General features: G+C 41.7%; 1 protein-coding gene across 1 annotated transcript in view; it reads right to left on the reverse strand.

Annotated features, from left to right (window-relative positions):
- Nucleotides 1-16148, reverse strand: part of OSTN (osteocrin) — a 49743-nt gene that overhangs the window by 5398 nt on the left and 28197 nt on the right. The window contains exons 2-3 of the mRNA XM_058844092.1: nt 5135-5233; nt 2787-3004 (exon numbers count right to left, since the gene is read on the reverse strand). Of these exons, the coding sequence (XP_058700075.1) occupies nt 2787-3004; nt 5135-5233 (317 nt within the window). The remainder of the gene's footprint in view (nt 1-2786; nt 3005-5134; nt 5234-16148) is intronic.

A 16148-nucleotide genomic window follows, 5' to 3' on the forward strand; every position in this document is an offset into this window, starting at 1 on the left:
AAGTTCAGCAAGGGAAAGTGCCAGATTCTGCACCTGGGATTGGGCAAGCCTGGATGTACGGACAGACAGGGGAGTGATGTGCTGGAGAGCAGTGCCACAGAGAGGGACCTGGGGGTCCTGGTCACTGACGAGTTGAATGGAGGAGGGCCAGCTGTGTCCTGGGGGGCAGCAGGCACAGCATCACAGCTGGGAAAGGGAGGGATTGGCCCACTCTGCTCTGCTCTGGGGCAGCCTCACCTTGACTATCACGTGCAGTTTTGGCCACCACAATAAAAGGCATTAAAACCATAGAGAAGTGTCCTAAGAAGCACAACAAAGATGGTGAAGGCCTTGAAGGGAAGCAGTATGGGGAGCAGCTGAGGTCTCTTGGGCTGTTTTTGGGAGATGCAGAGCGGTGTCTCCGGGCTGTTTTTGGGAGATGCGGAGCGGTGTCTCTGGGCTGTTTTTGGGAGATGCGGAGCGGTGTCTCTGGGCTGTTTTTGGGAGATGCGGAGCGGTGTCTCTGGGCTGTTTTTGGGGGATGTGGAGCGGTGTCTCTGGGCTGTTTTTGGGAGATGCGGAGCGGTGTCTCTGGGCTGTTTTTGGGAGATGCGGAGCGGTGACTTTGGGCTGTTTTTGGAGGAGGGATGCGGAGCGGTGTCTCTGGGCTGTTTTTGGGAGATGCGGAGCGGTGTCTCTGGGCTGTTTTTGGGAGATGCGGAGCGGTGACTTTGGGCTGTTTTTGGGAGATGTGGAGCGGTGTCTCTGGGCTGTTTTTGGGGGATGTGGAGCGGTGTTCCTGGGCTGTTTTTGGGAGATGCGGAGCGGTGTCTTTGGGCTGTTTTTGGGAGATGCGGAGCGGTGCCGTGCCATCGTCCCCTCTTGCGGCCGCGCCGCGCCACGGCAGCCCTGCCGTCCTCCGCTCCGCACCGTCCCCGTGTCGCTGAGTCCGACGACAAAAGTAGAAAAAGAGGCTTTTTCTACTTAAAACGGCCTTGTCTAAGGTTCCCGGAGGTTTTTCCTCTCTGTCTCGCTCCGGTTTCCCATGCTTTTCAAAGCAACCGATGTTGGTGCCCGACCAGGACCGGGGTTCTCTCGGTGGGTGTAAGAACAAGCTGCTATGCGGACTAACATTTGATCTCCTCTTTTCCAAAAGCTTCTGCTTTGTGCCAGGCACTGTACACTACACACTGCATTGATTCGAGGGGCTCAATCTATTTATCAGCTTTCACAAATGAGTTTCCGTGTCTCCAAAGGTGACCGGCTCAGCTCGTACAGGAATGAATGAGCTGTTATCTGCTGCCTGAGCGGCTGTGACACGGTGCTCAGGCCCCCGATCTACTCCTCCAAGTGCAGCAGCCTCTGCCTCTTTCTATCTAAAGGCACTTTTCTATCAGAAGCCTTGTTACTCTTCCATAGCATCCGTCTCATCTGTGGTCCGTGCTGCTGGTGGTGTCAGACCCTCACTGCAGCAATCAAAGCAGCTCAGGAGGTTCTAACAAATGGCTCAATCCCAAATTTAAAAGCTAAACAGCTCCTCCAAAATGATAATCCCAACTCAAAACTGCAAACTGTGCTGATGCTGCTGGGAAAGGGGGAATTTTGTGCAGCATGTCACTCATTTTCAGGAGCTCATTATTCAGAGACCAGATGTTTTTCACCACAATTTCCCTTTTTTCAGTTTTGTTTGTTTGCTTTTTGTTGTTGTTTTGGGAAATTTTTTGTTTGTTTTTTCATTTAGTTTTTCCCTTGTACTGCACAAAGAATGAAATACTTCCATCCAAAAAACATGATAAAAATTGAGAATACCATGTACCTTTGCAAAAAGCATAGCTTCAAAAATGACCTTTTTTCTCTTTGCCTGGAAAGGGAAAACATGCTAAAAAGCAAATGAAGATTGAGCCGATTTTGATATCTTGAAGAGGCAGACAGAACAGAATAGTTTTACTTAAGGTTTTAAGAATTTTGTTTTTTATCACTTTTGGCTGCAGCCAAACAGTCCTAGTGGAAGACTGGGTGGATAAACAGAAAAAAACCAAGAAGAAAATACTGCGAAACTTTGTTTTAAAAAAGTACTTGTAATATTGACTGGCTCTCGTGAATACATTCCATTTCCAGATTAAGCTTTAAGCATGTTATTAAATACTTTGTGGCATTAGGGATTCCATCCAAGAGAAGATAGTTACCAGAAGAGCAGAACAAGGCAGGGAAGCTCTCTCAGATACAGGGAACAGCCCCAAACTCGCTGTCTCTCCCCAGCTACATCAAGCATCATTCATTGTTTAGCCCTGTTATAAACAAGTTTATCTTCAAACACACATTGCTGTATTGATTAAACCCTGACTTATCCAAAGCTGATGGAGGTCTTGGAGCTCATTCTACTGTCTGCCTGCTCATTTTCATGATGTGTCCTTCATCTTTGTGTTCAAAACATCCACTCCACACCTTCTTCCCATCCCAGTCTCAGGATCTCCCAGCCCTGTCCCTCTGCCTGTGAACCTCAGGCACATTTTTGCTTTAAATAAGCTCATGATCAGAAATGTAGCTTCAAACTGAATGTTAGCTCACACCAGCAGAAAGAAGTGTACTGGAAAATCCCATATACTGGAATGTTGTCTGGTAGCTGTGCAGCACTGTAGAGATGAATGAACTAGTGCATGTACCATACATCACACTCTGTTCGAATGGTTTCTGATCAGAGGCATCTCACAACTGACCAGCAAACCTGCTGGGGGCTAAAGTGTCCAGGACACCTAGCAACAGCCTTCCTCCAACTCTATCACTGGCAGGAACATTTAAGAGTTTACCTCTGTTTGCCTCTAGCATCCATAGAAGTTGAGGAAATTCTGTCAATTGGGGAGCCAAATCCTGGGAAGCTTCTTTTCTTCTTGGTCTCAGTCACCTCGTTCTCCAGAGACACCAAGTCATCAAGAAGGAACAGTTTGGCTGCCAGGTTGGTGGCTGACTTCTCTCCACTGCCTGTGGAATGGTCTCCCACACCCAGAGCAGCAGAAGGCTCCAGAGGCTGCAAAAGAAAGCAGTATGTGCTGGTTTGTTTTTTTTTACTTAATTACAACATTAGTTTTAACACCATTTCAAAACCAAACTTTGCTGTAAGAATAGCTGAGAATAGTGGGGTCTATCAGGAAAGAAATTAAACTAATCAAAGGGAAATAGTTGTTTTGCATGTAACAGAAAAATACAGGGCAGCAGTTAGTCTACAAATGAAATGCACCTTCTTGTTCACTTGATCATCACAGAATTAGATAGAAACATTACAGCTTGCACCATCAAACAGGTTTTATTCTGTCTTTACAAGCACACCACTACTGTTGTTATTCACAGATGGTGGGTTTAGCACACGTGTGAAGGAAGGCAGCACATGGATGACACAATATCCTTGTCCACTCCAGCTGTGGTGGGGATGCTCCCCACTACTGATGGGTGGCAGACAGTGATGGAGTGTATAAAACTGACCTTTATATGAGGAGGAGCACATGACCACAATGATCACACCAATGGTGTAGCACTGTTGAAACCTTTATAAAGGATCTCACATTGCCCCCTGGCTCTGCTTTTTGTGAGCCTCAGGTACACAGAACAGCCCTCTCTGTTCTACTTTAGGGTGATAAAACTTCCATGGAGGTATGCAACTGAATGTTGCCTTTAAAAAATACTGAGCTCTTCCTTCTGGTTAGTGGGGATAAATATCTACAGTTAAAACTAGAATGGCAAAAAAAGAGCCTCTTCTCTTGAATACCTTGCAACTCCATTTACTTTGTCTTCAAAAGATATAATAGAATTGTAAGAAGTAAAGTGACAGCTAAAATGATAATCAGAAGTAGAAAACAGTTTTCTTCTGGTGAAGCACTGAACAAAGTACAATTTCACAGATAAGCAGAGATGAGAGTGGGTGTAGGTGGTATAGTAGAGGGTTTGCAAACTTAGGAACAGCCATGAAATGAATAAAAACTAGTAAATTTTTCCTCAAGAGAAAGAGCTTCCCAGTCCACCCAGTGAAGTTACCAGATGGTGTATTTAAAATAAATATAAGGAGTTACTTTCTAAACACAGCACACAGATGAAGTGGAATACATTGCCAAAGAACATTGTGGATACTGAGATTTTAAACTGGTTCAAAGACAAATTCTGGCCCGTCAGCAGCTAAAATATGCCCTGGTCCAGTGCAGGTCTCTAGATCTAGAAGTCTGCAAGGATGTTCTGTTCCTATATCATTTTCACAAAAATCTATCACTGATGGAGGCAGGATACCAGGTGTCCATGGCACCAGAACAGCAGCTACTGCAGCACTTCTGGAGAATCAAGTCATGCTTAAGTGAAGACAGAGAGAAAGGTAGAAGGATCCATCAGTATTCTTCAGTAGCCAGCTAATGTTTAAGCTGATCTTAAAACCGATGTAAAGACCCTAGAGGCAAACAGTGCTACTTTGAGAAAACTTTTAGATAGTTGATTTTTTTTTTTTTTTTTTTATGGCATGAAACCATTACATAAATATCTTTAGTGCCAAATCTGCCTTATGTCAAGATGACATAAAATTAGGGAATGCAGTAGAAGTATTTCCAGGTGCAACCTCTACATATCATCCCAGGTGAAACATGAGACAACTCATCCATTTCATCTCCTGCTTTCTTTTGCAAGCATAGGCAAGTGATTTTGCTCCTTCCCCCTCCTGGTCTAGTCCATCTCCTTTAATTTGTAATTTTTGTGCTGGTGATCTTCTCCCAGGGATTTCCTTATGGCTTCTGAAAGCTGCAGCTTTCTCATGCTATTATTAGTCTTTAAGAAGAAGAATTAAACTTTTCCTTTAGAGATACTTGCTTTTCCCCCTGCCATCACCTCCTTTCTCTCTTCAGGAAGTTCTCTATCCACTGGACAATGTTTTAACACACAGGAAGTCCCCAGATGTTTCGGGAAGGGCTGTGAGAATTTGGGTGAGGCCTCGTTCCGTCTGTCCCCCCAGAGCCATGCAATTTGCATCTCTCTCTTCTTGAGGCTCCTCCTTGGCCCTTACAGAGTCAATGCTGATCCTTCACCTTCCAGCTGTGTTTGGATACTCCAGTGTCCTCCTCATGCTGTGGCTAAAAACGCCCAAGGGAGAGCAGTTACCTGACAACCACCAGAAACCTTCACCTACCTCCAGAGCCGCCTCTGCAAGGAGCACAGAGCTGGAGTTCCACCACAGCAGGGCAATCACAAGGGCCAAATGCACCACCATGAGCTGGAACTGCAGCATCTGCAAAGGAGAACAATCCATAGATGACTCCACAGCTGCATCCCCTGAGGAATCCTGCTCCACAGGCTTTAAAGAAGTAAAAACAAAGGGAGACTCTCTCCATGACTGCTAATAAGTTCTATCTGTCACTGTATAAAGCCTGGCAACCAGATAACGCCAGCTGAATGCTCCTCACCCTTGCATGCAGAATGAGCTCCCTCCTCTGCTCCTTCCTGTATAGCCCTGCCAATCTCTTCACTCCTTTCTGCACAGTGGTGCAATCCTTGCAGCAGCAGCAGTGAGGAATGCAAACTTGCCTTCAACCCAGATGAACAGGATGCTCACCTGTAAGCAGGGAGACTCTGGCTTGTATCCCAGGCTGACCCTGACCTCCCCACATGCTGGAGAAGTGCTTAAAGCTGTGACAGAAGTCATATACCCCTCCAGTAGTATTTTGAAGGCAAGGCTGCATTTTGCTATTTCTCAACACAATCTAGTGGGAGCCACAACTTCCAATGGCATTCTGCAATGCAATTATTCACAATAAGCTTGCAAAGGGATGTGTTGCTGAGACTGGTGGCGATCTGGCCATGAGTCACAGCTGCAGAACTGCGGATGCCCACCAAGCCTCTAAATAATGCAGGGAGTTTTGGGAGGCTCAGGATGGGGAAGGTGCTTGCTTACCTCTGGACATGGGTTTAGCCTACATTTGTTTAAGCCCTTGTTTGGATCTAGATCTTAAAACCTGATGTGCCTCCAATTCCCCAGGTGGGAATGTTACAGATGACACTAGGAAGAGCTGTGCTGGGGCCTTTTGCCAAAGGCATCTGATAATTTGATTTCTCTGTCTCCAGGTCCTGTCCCAGGGTGTAATTCAAGTCTGATTCTTCCATTCTTTGCTGACTCTCCACTTGGCAAAAGCAGAAATGCAAAGAGTGTATGAATATATATACACATATATAATTAATATCACTGTTGTCCACAAGGGATGGGCAGTTAGGAAGAAAGCTGCTGGTTGTGCTGTAGGGGTGAGGCAGACAGTTCACCTGAACCAAAGGACAAAGTCAAAGCACTAAGCCAGGTGGTACCACTGTCTCAGTGCCATTGCTTGACATAAACACAGGGGTCTGTCTGAGTGGTTTTAAAGCTGTAACCCTCTACAATGTATATTTTTGTATGTGGGTGTGCACTGAAATTTGAAGTAGCAGTCTACTACCTTCACAGGTAACCACATCCTGATTACTTGGATACAGAGATGTAAAAATAAATGGGCAAGGTTAAAAACATATGTTTATTATGGTTTAAGATCTGTGCTGGTACTCATTCAACTCAAAGACTAAAGAGCTAAAAGTAGCAACTGGTACACTAAGGAAAATAAACAGTAAGGCACATGCAACACTTAAGACATTTGATTAACTGGTCAGAACTCAAAGCCAGTGAAATTAGAAGCAGAGGAAATTGTAAGGACTTAAAGCTTGGCTCTGCTTCTTAAAGAAATAAGCAGCTAAAAAGGTGGTGTCACTGACTGAAAAGGGAGCAAAACTTAAGTCCAGCAAGGCCCTGTTGCACTGATTTTCATGCAGCAATGGGACCAAGGCAGAAGAAAAAGGCAAGGTTATTGTAGTGGAACAGTTTGGCTTAAGAAAAGCAATTGCAAAACTAATGATGCAGTGAGGACTATGTAAATACAATTAAAATCACACTTTCTTATGCCACATTCTTCTGGGACTTAGTTTTACCTGATTCAGCCTTGTCATAGGACCTTAGCTGTTAAAAGAAGTTATTGGTATTTCTCCTTGAGCTCATTTACAATTACCCAAGCAGAGCCCTCTGGCCAAAAAGGGGTTTTCCCAGTCATGCACTGGCTATTGCTTCACCCCATCCATATTTTACCTTGACACATTCCAAGAGAGGCTTTAAGAGAGACTGGACAGTATGTTTTACTGAAGGAGAACAAGCAAAGCTCTGACAAGCTTTTCACGATGTACCCTTATTATATGTATTGAAATTCCATCCTTCCAGAAAATTCTTCACCACCAACTTCACAGAGCTAGGTCAAGAGATTGATGTATAATTCCATGTCTGTAGTATCTCAGGGTCTTGTGTTATCTGACATAAAATATGGTTTTCCCTTCTCCAAATGTAATTCCAAGTCTGAAATCCAGACATATTTATGTGTCTTAGCGATACTTTAGCTTGAAATGTGTCAAAACTAAAATTCCTCATATAATTAGGTATCTTTGTTGCAGGTCCAATTAAAATAAAATTAAAAATTAAAGAAAGAACAGTGTTCTACCTTATCAAAGTAGGATAAACATACAAAACTTTTACTTAGGAACCTGTGCAGAGCCATTTTCCAAGAAAAGATCACAAGAAAGCAAAACACTTTACCAACAGAAACCGTTAAGTCTCCGACATCAAACCAAAGGACTTAAAAGATGTTTTTCTTACAAAGAAAAAAACAAAACCCAAAATGACATCCTGAAGATAAGTGGGCTGAACAAACCCCAGACAGAACGCAATTCATCAACCAAGCTGCAAACCCATTGCCTGTCAGAAATGGTAACAGCCATCATTGTTCTTACCCATTTGAACTACAGTATTTCACATTACTGTGGAGATTACTCTGCAAGCATAAATCACAAGGGACTTATTTTTCTTCCTGGCCTGTTTGCAAGAGAACTGAGGCAAGACATCATGCCTTGCACTGCAATCCTTCACTCCAGCTGCCAGTCTGTATTGATGGCTGTGCTGCTGCACAGCACGGGACGTGCCCCAGTCACCTGCAAACGAGGACCTTGCCCTTGCAATCAGAACCTTGTGGCAAGCCTTGAAACCCCTGAGGTTTTTCCCTGGCTGCTACCAAGATGACCTGATGCAGAGCCAAGGTTTAGCTATCCCACAGGCAGTGGCAATGTCCTGGCAGTGCCTCTTTGGCCTCCAGTGCTCCTCTTGTAACACTGGGATAGCCCTGGGAAGCCTTCATCATCTGTTAGGCAGGAAAGTCTCTGGGACTGGGCAGATTCCAGTCATGTGAGGGAAATCAGGGCTGTCTGTGTCTGCAGGCCAGTTATTGAGCTATTTTGTTACTGCTTAAGCACTACAAAATAGAATATTAACTGCTGCTACCTATCTTAATCAAATTGATTAATTGAATTGAGTACTCATACTGGCCTTGCCATGCTCATGGTGTACTCCTGATGGGAATATATAAAAAATTTGTGATGGATGATTATCTTACCAAAAGAACAACTGTGGCAAGCTCTAAGAAGTCTTCTCCTGCTGGAACAGGACTTTTATGTCTTTTAAAAGTCATAAAAGGTATCCTCTGATTATATACATCACCACAACGCCGAAAGTACTGCCCCTACCATCAGTCCTAGTGATTTCAGAACTGCTGAAGGACCCTGTGTTTCTCAGGTACAATCTTGTAGTTAGGTAAATGTCAAGGAAAAGGAAATAAAATCAAAATGAATCCCACCCTCAGGATAAAAAGCAGAGCTCAAAAATAGGTTAGAGTGGTGTTTTTCTTCTAATCCCTCAGATGAGATATGGAGCATTTCTCACATACTGCTTTCTATAAGATACTGAAGCCACACATTGAAACAGAACTTTTGTGACAAAATAAAATGTAAGCTGTCAGTGTCAGGCCCTTAATGTTATTAATAATGTGGTTTCTGTTATTAATTATGTGTTTTCTGGAGTGGGCATAGCTTTTTAAACAATTCCATATATTTTGTTATACACGGTACAGACACTGACAGCTTCTACAATGTGTATTTCCTTCTGTTTTCAGTTTCCTGAATATAAATAATTAGAGGCAGGTAGGTTTCATCTAGTGGAACCAGAGAGAACTTAAAATTCATAAACTTATGCAAGAGGTCTATGATTAGTTATTTTGAGATAACTAAATGAACCCAAACAAAACTTTTTGTCAGACAGTATATCAAAGCATGTTCCACTTCCTGAAAATGAAGTTACTTCAAGGTTTCTCAAGGCACTCAAGATTCATTGGCTGATTTGCAAAGTCTTCATTTCAATAATCTCATTCTCTGTCACATGATTTCCAGTGTTTGACATGTTGTCACATCACCTCTTCAGTCACCTTTGCCAGTTTGACAGCTGTGCTTTGGCTCAGAAGATGCTCGAGCACACAGCTGTTCCTACCACTTGTACTCAGATAAAACAGAGTTTTATGTTTCAGTCATGGTTTAGTCACTGCAGGGCTCACCTGGACCCTGCCCACACAGGACACGACGTCTGTGGGAGCAGCACTCGCATCATGTGAAGAAGGGATGGAAAGGTGACCCTCTAATTCCCATGAGGAGTTCAAGAAGTGCATTAATGAACACAGCCCTGCCAGGGCACCTCTGCTGAACAGACACCAGCATGATTCAGCACCAGCAAATTAACTGACAGACACTTGTGAAGGGTAGTCAGTAATGGTTCTCATCTTTCCCCTTGAAAACAGGGAGTGAAACCAAATGGTTATACAGAACAAATGAGGACAATTTTCTTTAGAATGAGCTGGAAGGACAGAGTTTGGACATCTTGCAAAGCTGGCTACACTTTTACACTGTTACACTGTGCAATAAATCAATTTTTAGAAGCAGATTTCAAAAACTAAAGACCCCAAACTCACATACATACCATAAAAGTAGGAGACCATGAAGCAACTGACAAACAGAAGTGATGAAGCCCATGTAGAAGCAGAGGGGCTATTGAAAAAGAAGGATGCTATGAAGTGTAAGAAAATATCTCTTAGTGGGAAAAACCTAATTGCACCTTTCCTCAAAAGATAATTGAGTGAGCTGCAGTGTTCCTGGTATGCACAATGGAAAAGGAAAACAAAACATTATTAGGCTATTCTTCATTGCCAACAAATTCTCAACCCTTCACTATTTATATATGTACTGACTAAACATGCCAATTTTTCTTCACATTTCTAATAACTTGACATTCAGCTTTCTTTCTTCTTTACCACAAGAGCAAAAAACTTTTCACTGTTAGAGTGCCATCTTCAGCATTTGAAGCGAAAATGAGAAACCTTTCCATCAAGAAAAATCAAGAAGTAGATTGTAGTTTCCTATATTAGAAAAAAAATAAATTCTTTCCTAACATCATTGGAGTGATAAGTAGAAGATCTTCACATCAGGTATAAAGAGTATATTAACAAAATAGGTTATCAATATAAAACCAGACCATTTAAAGTATAATAAAAATATCCCTCAATATAAGATTTTAAGAGACAAGATTGGTATTGGAATTTCGTAAAAAGATTCAAACACTGATTTACTGGATAAACACTAAACATTCTGATCAAGGTTATTATTTGGAGAAGAAGGTCTTGGGGGAAATGCATTGCAAATGTAAATTAGAGAGTAACTCATCTCTCTGAGTTAAGTAAGAAGAAAAAGAAAGCTGCAAGCACTTGCAACCTTTGTCAGGATCTAACAACAGAGCTCTTACAACTGTTTTATGTTTTAATTGGCTATTCAAGAAGCCCAGAAAGGCATTTGTCATTAATTCAAAGAGTGAAAACAAAGTCCTAAACTGCTGGAATCAGATTGGCAGGTATTTATGAATAATGAAGAATGCCTGGTCCAGTCAGATATATTTTGCAGTTTCCCCATCATTTACACCATAGATTTGTGTGATTTGAGCAGGGGTTTTTTGCCTGTTATTCCTCATAATGTTCAAAGTATTTTACAGGAAAAGTAGATTGAGCTGCATTTTGAATACAGGTGAGCAGAGACAGAAAAATGCAATAGTGTTTCCTGAGTTAAGCAGTGGGCAGAGGAACAAAATGCCCTCCCAGCTCCTCAGCTTTCAGCTCTGCCCTACCCATGAGAGAACAGTGACTTCAAATTGAAAAAAACAAGTAAGTAAAGCTGAGGGCACTGCATGCTAGTGCTTCAAAGATTAGATTCTGAACTTTACTGTAGCCTCTGGACATCTAAACCAAACTCATTTGCATGTATTTACTTGTACAACTTCAGCGTAGGAGGAAAAAAAAAAGTGAAATAGTTTTGAACTCAGAATGGAGAAATTACAATGACTATCACAGAATCAGTCTGCCTTCACTTACAGGAATACAAAACTGAACTAGTCAGATCACTGGATAATGATAATTGCTCTGTCAGTGTTGGAATGTTTTTGCAGTTATTCTATTATTGCAGGAATGCAGCAGAATCTGCATTAACATTTGTCTAATATGGGATATAGTAAAACCCTTTTGCAGATCCAAAATTACAAACTTTTCCTAAATCATTTATCTCATGTTTTCCAATATGTTACATGTAGCAAACTTGTCTACCACATATGATACCTAGTAATGTAAAAGAATTATTCTGTCACATCTCTTCAGCCTATTTTAAGAAGTAATATACATTTAGCAATAACTTACACAAAAGGAAAATCCATAACAATATAAACAGGCAGCAGTTTACTGCAAAGCACTGCAAGAGCATAAAAGTAATTTGCCACTGTTGTAAAATGCACTGACATTCTGTTTAAATATTGACTGATTAACTGAAGGAAATAAGTTTCCACTGAATATTTGTAACTCAGTTTTAATATACCAAAAATCCTAGGTGATAGGCACCTTATTTTCTTAATTCCAAACTGGAAAAGTAGTTGTGCTTTTCCCATCAGATCTGGGCATCTTTATACCTTTTGCATGTCTGTTAATAAAATAAAAAGAAAAAAATGAAGAAAACATCAAAAAGAGGAAAACACAGAAGGGAAGAAAGCTTATGTAAAAAGAGCAGAAGACACAAAGCATTCCCAACACATTCTGCTCTCAGTTGCCTTACCTTGCATTGGATGCAAGCAATTCCAACCCAATGGTCCTGGCTATGTTCTTCCTCCTAACTTATCCTTAATGTTCAGCTTTCTTTCAGAGTTTTTTATAGTCTCTGGTGTAGACTACAAACTCCAATCCCTGCCTTTGCTTTCTCTTACATCATTTCTAAAGATTTTCCACTGATCCTTGCCCTAAACCTTTCTCTGTCCTGCACTCTCACACACATACTTGACTCACATTTGTTATATTTATTGCTGTGATCAAAATGATTAGGTTATAATTAAAGGTCTAGGGGTTTGTTTTGTTGTGGGTTTTTTTTCCCTTTTTTTTCATTTAGTTTCAAGATTCAGACAGTCATGGGAATAGAAAGATTTTCAGCAGTATCACCATTCCTCTAAACTCTCACTTTTGTAAACTGCAGTACAGAAACATGATGTCCTGAGTTATTACTAAGGTTCATTTTTAAACTTAATTTCTTTGGGATATAAGGAGTACTGTATTAGCTTTGGAAAGAAATAAGTGTGTTTTTAGTACACCAACCACCACTGTAAACTAAGCATTAGGAAAGAAGTGTGCTTTGTAAAGCAAGTGACAAGAACTGAACTTTATTTCTGTTATTGAAATGTTCAGTTGTTGAATTGTAAAGCATGAGCTGTGGAGATGCTTGTCTTTTCTAGGCAGTACCAGAGGACTTATTTCTTTCCCTGTTTGTCTCCTTAGAATAAGTCTATCTTCTTTTTTGCCCCTTTTTAAAACTCTCAGGTTTTAATAGATTTGTGGAGCATTTTAGACCTGTTTTAGGGTTTAAAATTCTGACCAGTGCAGACTCCTCAAGAGTTAATTCACAGTAATTTTATTCTCTAAATAGACAGGCACAGTACTTTCAAAGTAGTTTTGACTCTGACTTGCCAGAAGCTGTTCCTACAAGCCATGGACAATATAAGGAAATTTGCAGTATGTGGGGAAAATTGCCAGTCAGGAAGCAAACACTTTGATTTCATTTGTCTTGATCAAAGTGATTAGAGAAAAATAAGAATTTAGTCATACTGAGGCAAAGCATCTGCCCCATCCCTGGGCATGTTCCAGGCCAGGCTGGATGGGGCTCTGAGGAGCCTGGTCTAGGGGAAGGTGTCCCTACCCATGGCAGGGGGGCTGGCACTAGATGATGTTTAATGTCCCTTCCAACCCAAGGTGTTGTGTTTCTACAGCATCTCTCAGTACAGACCAAAGTGGAAATGTGGCCCAGAGCAGATCTGCAGAAACACTGCAGACACACAGATGTGTTGGCCACAGGAGCAGCCACACCAGTGTCAGGCAGCTTGGGACTTCTCCACTGCAGGTGCAACAGAGCACTGATGGCAGCTGCAGAAGTCCAAATGGGCTCTGTGGCTACTAGAGGAGCAAGAGAATCCAAAGAGCAGAGCCAAACACCACCAGACTGCTGAAACACAGCTGAAAACGCTGCTGCATAAAGAGACTGTGGTCCATTTCACTGCATTTAGGTGGTAGTTTGCTGCTGGAAGTCCAAGGACACAGCAGTACTTGACTGATGTGTCTAAAACAAGCAAGCAGGATCTCAGGAAATAAAAAAAAAAACCAGAAAAACCCAAACAATCTAACAGGGAGGTATTATTAGTTTGTGGGGTAACTCAGTGACATATGACCACAAGGTGCTGCTGACCGGCTACTGCAGTTCCAGACACTGTTTCTTCTTCTTTCTTCTGTTGGAAAGACACAAGGTGGCACTCACAGGCATTTACTCCTCTTGGGAGTTTTTACAGGTTCTATCTTAAGGTCTTCAAGCAGGATCTCTGCAGGACTCCATTCTGCCACCATGCTCGGTGTTGGTGTGGCTGGTAGCAGACCTGGGCTGTGACAGTAAAGTGATGACAGAGAGCTGAGCGCTGCCAGTGAAGGCGTTTCGGTGTTTCACAACACAGGGGAAAGTCTGGAGAACAGCTGAGACTCAGCCATCCACAACTCAGCACCTCACAAGAGTGAGGGAGAGGGGGGAGGACTGCAGAAAAACCAGCAGGAGAAGTGCAGCCATAGTGTCACCTCCTTCGGCTCCAAGAGGATGTCTCAGAACCAGCATCAAAATTTTCTTTTATGCTCACCATGGATCAGTGATGCTATAGCAAAGCTCCAGCTGTTTTTGTTCTACTTATTGGACCTACTCTGAGGCTGAGGTTCTTTCTTTAAGGAAAGTTATTTTCTATTTCACAATTTATCACTGTATCCTCCCTACAAAATCTGAAAGATTTCAGAAATGGTTGCTGATACACAGAACTATCATCAACTCTGACTAGAAGGTGTGAAGGGGTGATTTGTCATCTTCATGGGCAACTTCTGACCTTAGCATAAGACATTTTACCAGCACATGTGTGTTTTCTCTCAGGGGAGAAAAGAAACCCCAACAAAGCAACCAACAAACAAAGAAAGCAAATAAACGAACAAACAAAACAAAGTAAGAAATACTACTAATAAAGATGAATAGTGTTAACATTTAATTTCCTACTCTAAATTGACTTTGATTTATTGGCACCTTTTTAACACCTTCTAGTGAAGACTGCCAAGGAAGCTTCCCAGACAATGAAAAAGGTATAAGGTAGTTACTCTGCTGGCAGATCATCTAAAGAACAGATATCCTCAACAACATTGTGGTTTAATTGCATGTACAATACAATTAAGTTAGAGCAGCCAAGAGTTTGGAAGGAGTCTTTATTGTCTTAACCATGAATGAATAAACAAATGTAATGTGATTTTTCTCAACTATGAAGACAGAAAAAAATAAAAGGAAATTAGAGGAGGTAGGGGCACAATACCTGAAGCTCTTTTTGTTACCATCCAAGAGAAAGGCAAACTCATCTCCCTACTGCCCTCATGATCCCACAAGAACTTCCATAAATCTTCCAACACTGGTTTGCAAATCAGTTGAGCTGGCTGTTTTCCTTAATTAGACAAGTTCTGATTCAGAGAGCAGCATCTAGCAGGGGTTCACTTGTGTAAGTGTTGAGCAACCTTGCTCTTGAGCACCCTTGCCTGTGGAAGCTATATTTGGGGTTGTCAGACCTCATCTGTAAAGGCTTAGGAATGACACATGAATGTACCATACTTGATATTTTTGCACTTTTAGTCCTTACCTTCTCCCACTAAAACATGCAGCAGTGCTGTTACATCCTTGTGAGCTAAGCCACAGGAGCCTCCTCATTCTGTCACTAAGCTGTCCCATGGGAGCTTCACCTTCCAGCCCCCCCAAAGAGTGCAACCCTTTCCAGCAGCCACTGATTCCTCACACAGCATCACACATCTGTCACTCACAAATCAGTGTGAACACTGCAGGGTACAGCAGGTGTTATGGCCAAAGCAAAAGACCCGTCCTCAGGAATTTTTGATTGATCTGGCGTGGAGTAAAGGCTTGTGACCTGAGGCATTCTGATTACTGGGATTATACATATTCTCACTAAACAATAAGTGTGTCATCAGGAACAGTCCAGTTCTTGGTTTAACATGGGAAAACAACACCACACTGAAGTTAGCAAAAGTGGACATTTTTCCAGGTTTGCAAGGTTTGCCCCAAAATTCTAAGATATAATCCAAGTGCTTTTTTTTTCCTTTTCAAATTTAAAACTATATTCCTTAGAATAAAGAGCTGATTTTCACGAGCCAGGTGCTCAGCTGATACTTATTCATATAGCTCTGAGATAAAAAAACATGATATTCCAAATTACAGTGACTTGAATTTATTTTTACTTCTTGAGACAATAAACTTCAGATAAAATTGGCCCAATTCTGACACCAATCTGAAAGAGGAATAGCATTCCACCAGATTAACCAAAACATAGCATTTTACAGCTACATTATTGGTACAGGGAGAGCATCCAACATTACTTTTGTTGCATTTACATTCATATCTTGTCTGGAGAATGGAAAACATTTAAAAATAACCACCCCAGATTTTTAGTCAATACAAAAGAGAGAATTTCAGAAACCAAGCTAATTCCCACTTATTTCCATGTAGATACAGAGAGCAGAGAGCGGATGACTCCCTGTAAGACAGACTCTATATAAACAATGTGCATTAATTTTTTCCAATAGAAGGTACATGCTACCTTGGAAGGAAAACCTATG

This window comes from Poecile atricapillus, chromosome 8 (assembly GCF_030490865.1).
Source record: "Poecile atricapillus isolate bPoeAtr1 chromosome 8, bPoeAtr1.hap1, whole genome shotgun sequence".
NCBI classification, from domain to species: Eukaryota; Metazoa; Chordata; class Aves; order Passeriformes; family Paridae; genus Poecile; species Poecile atricapillus.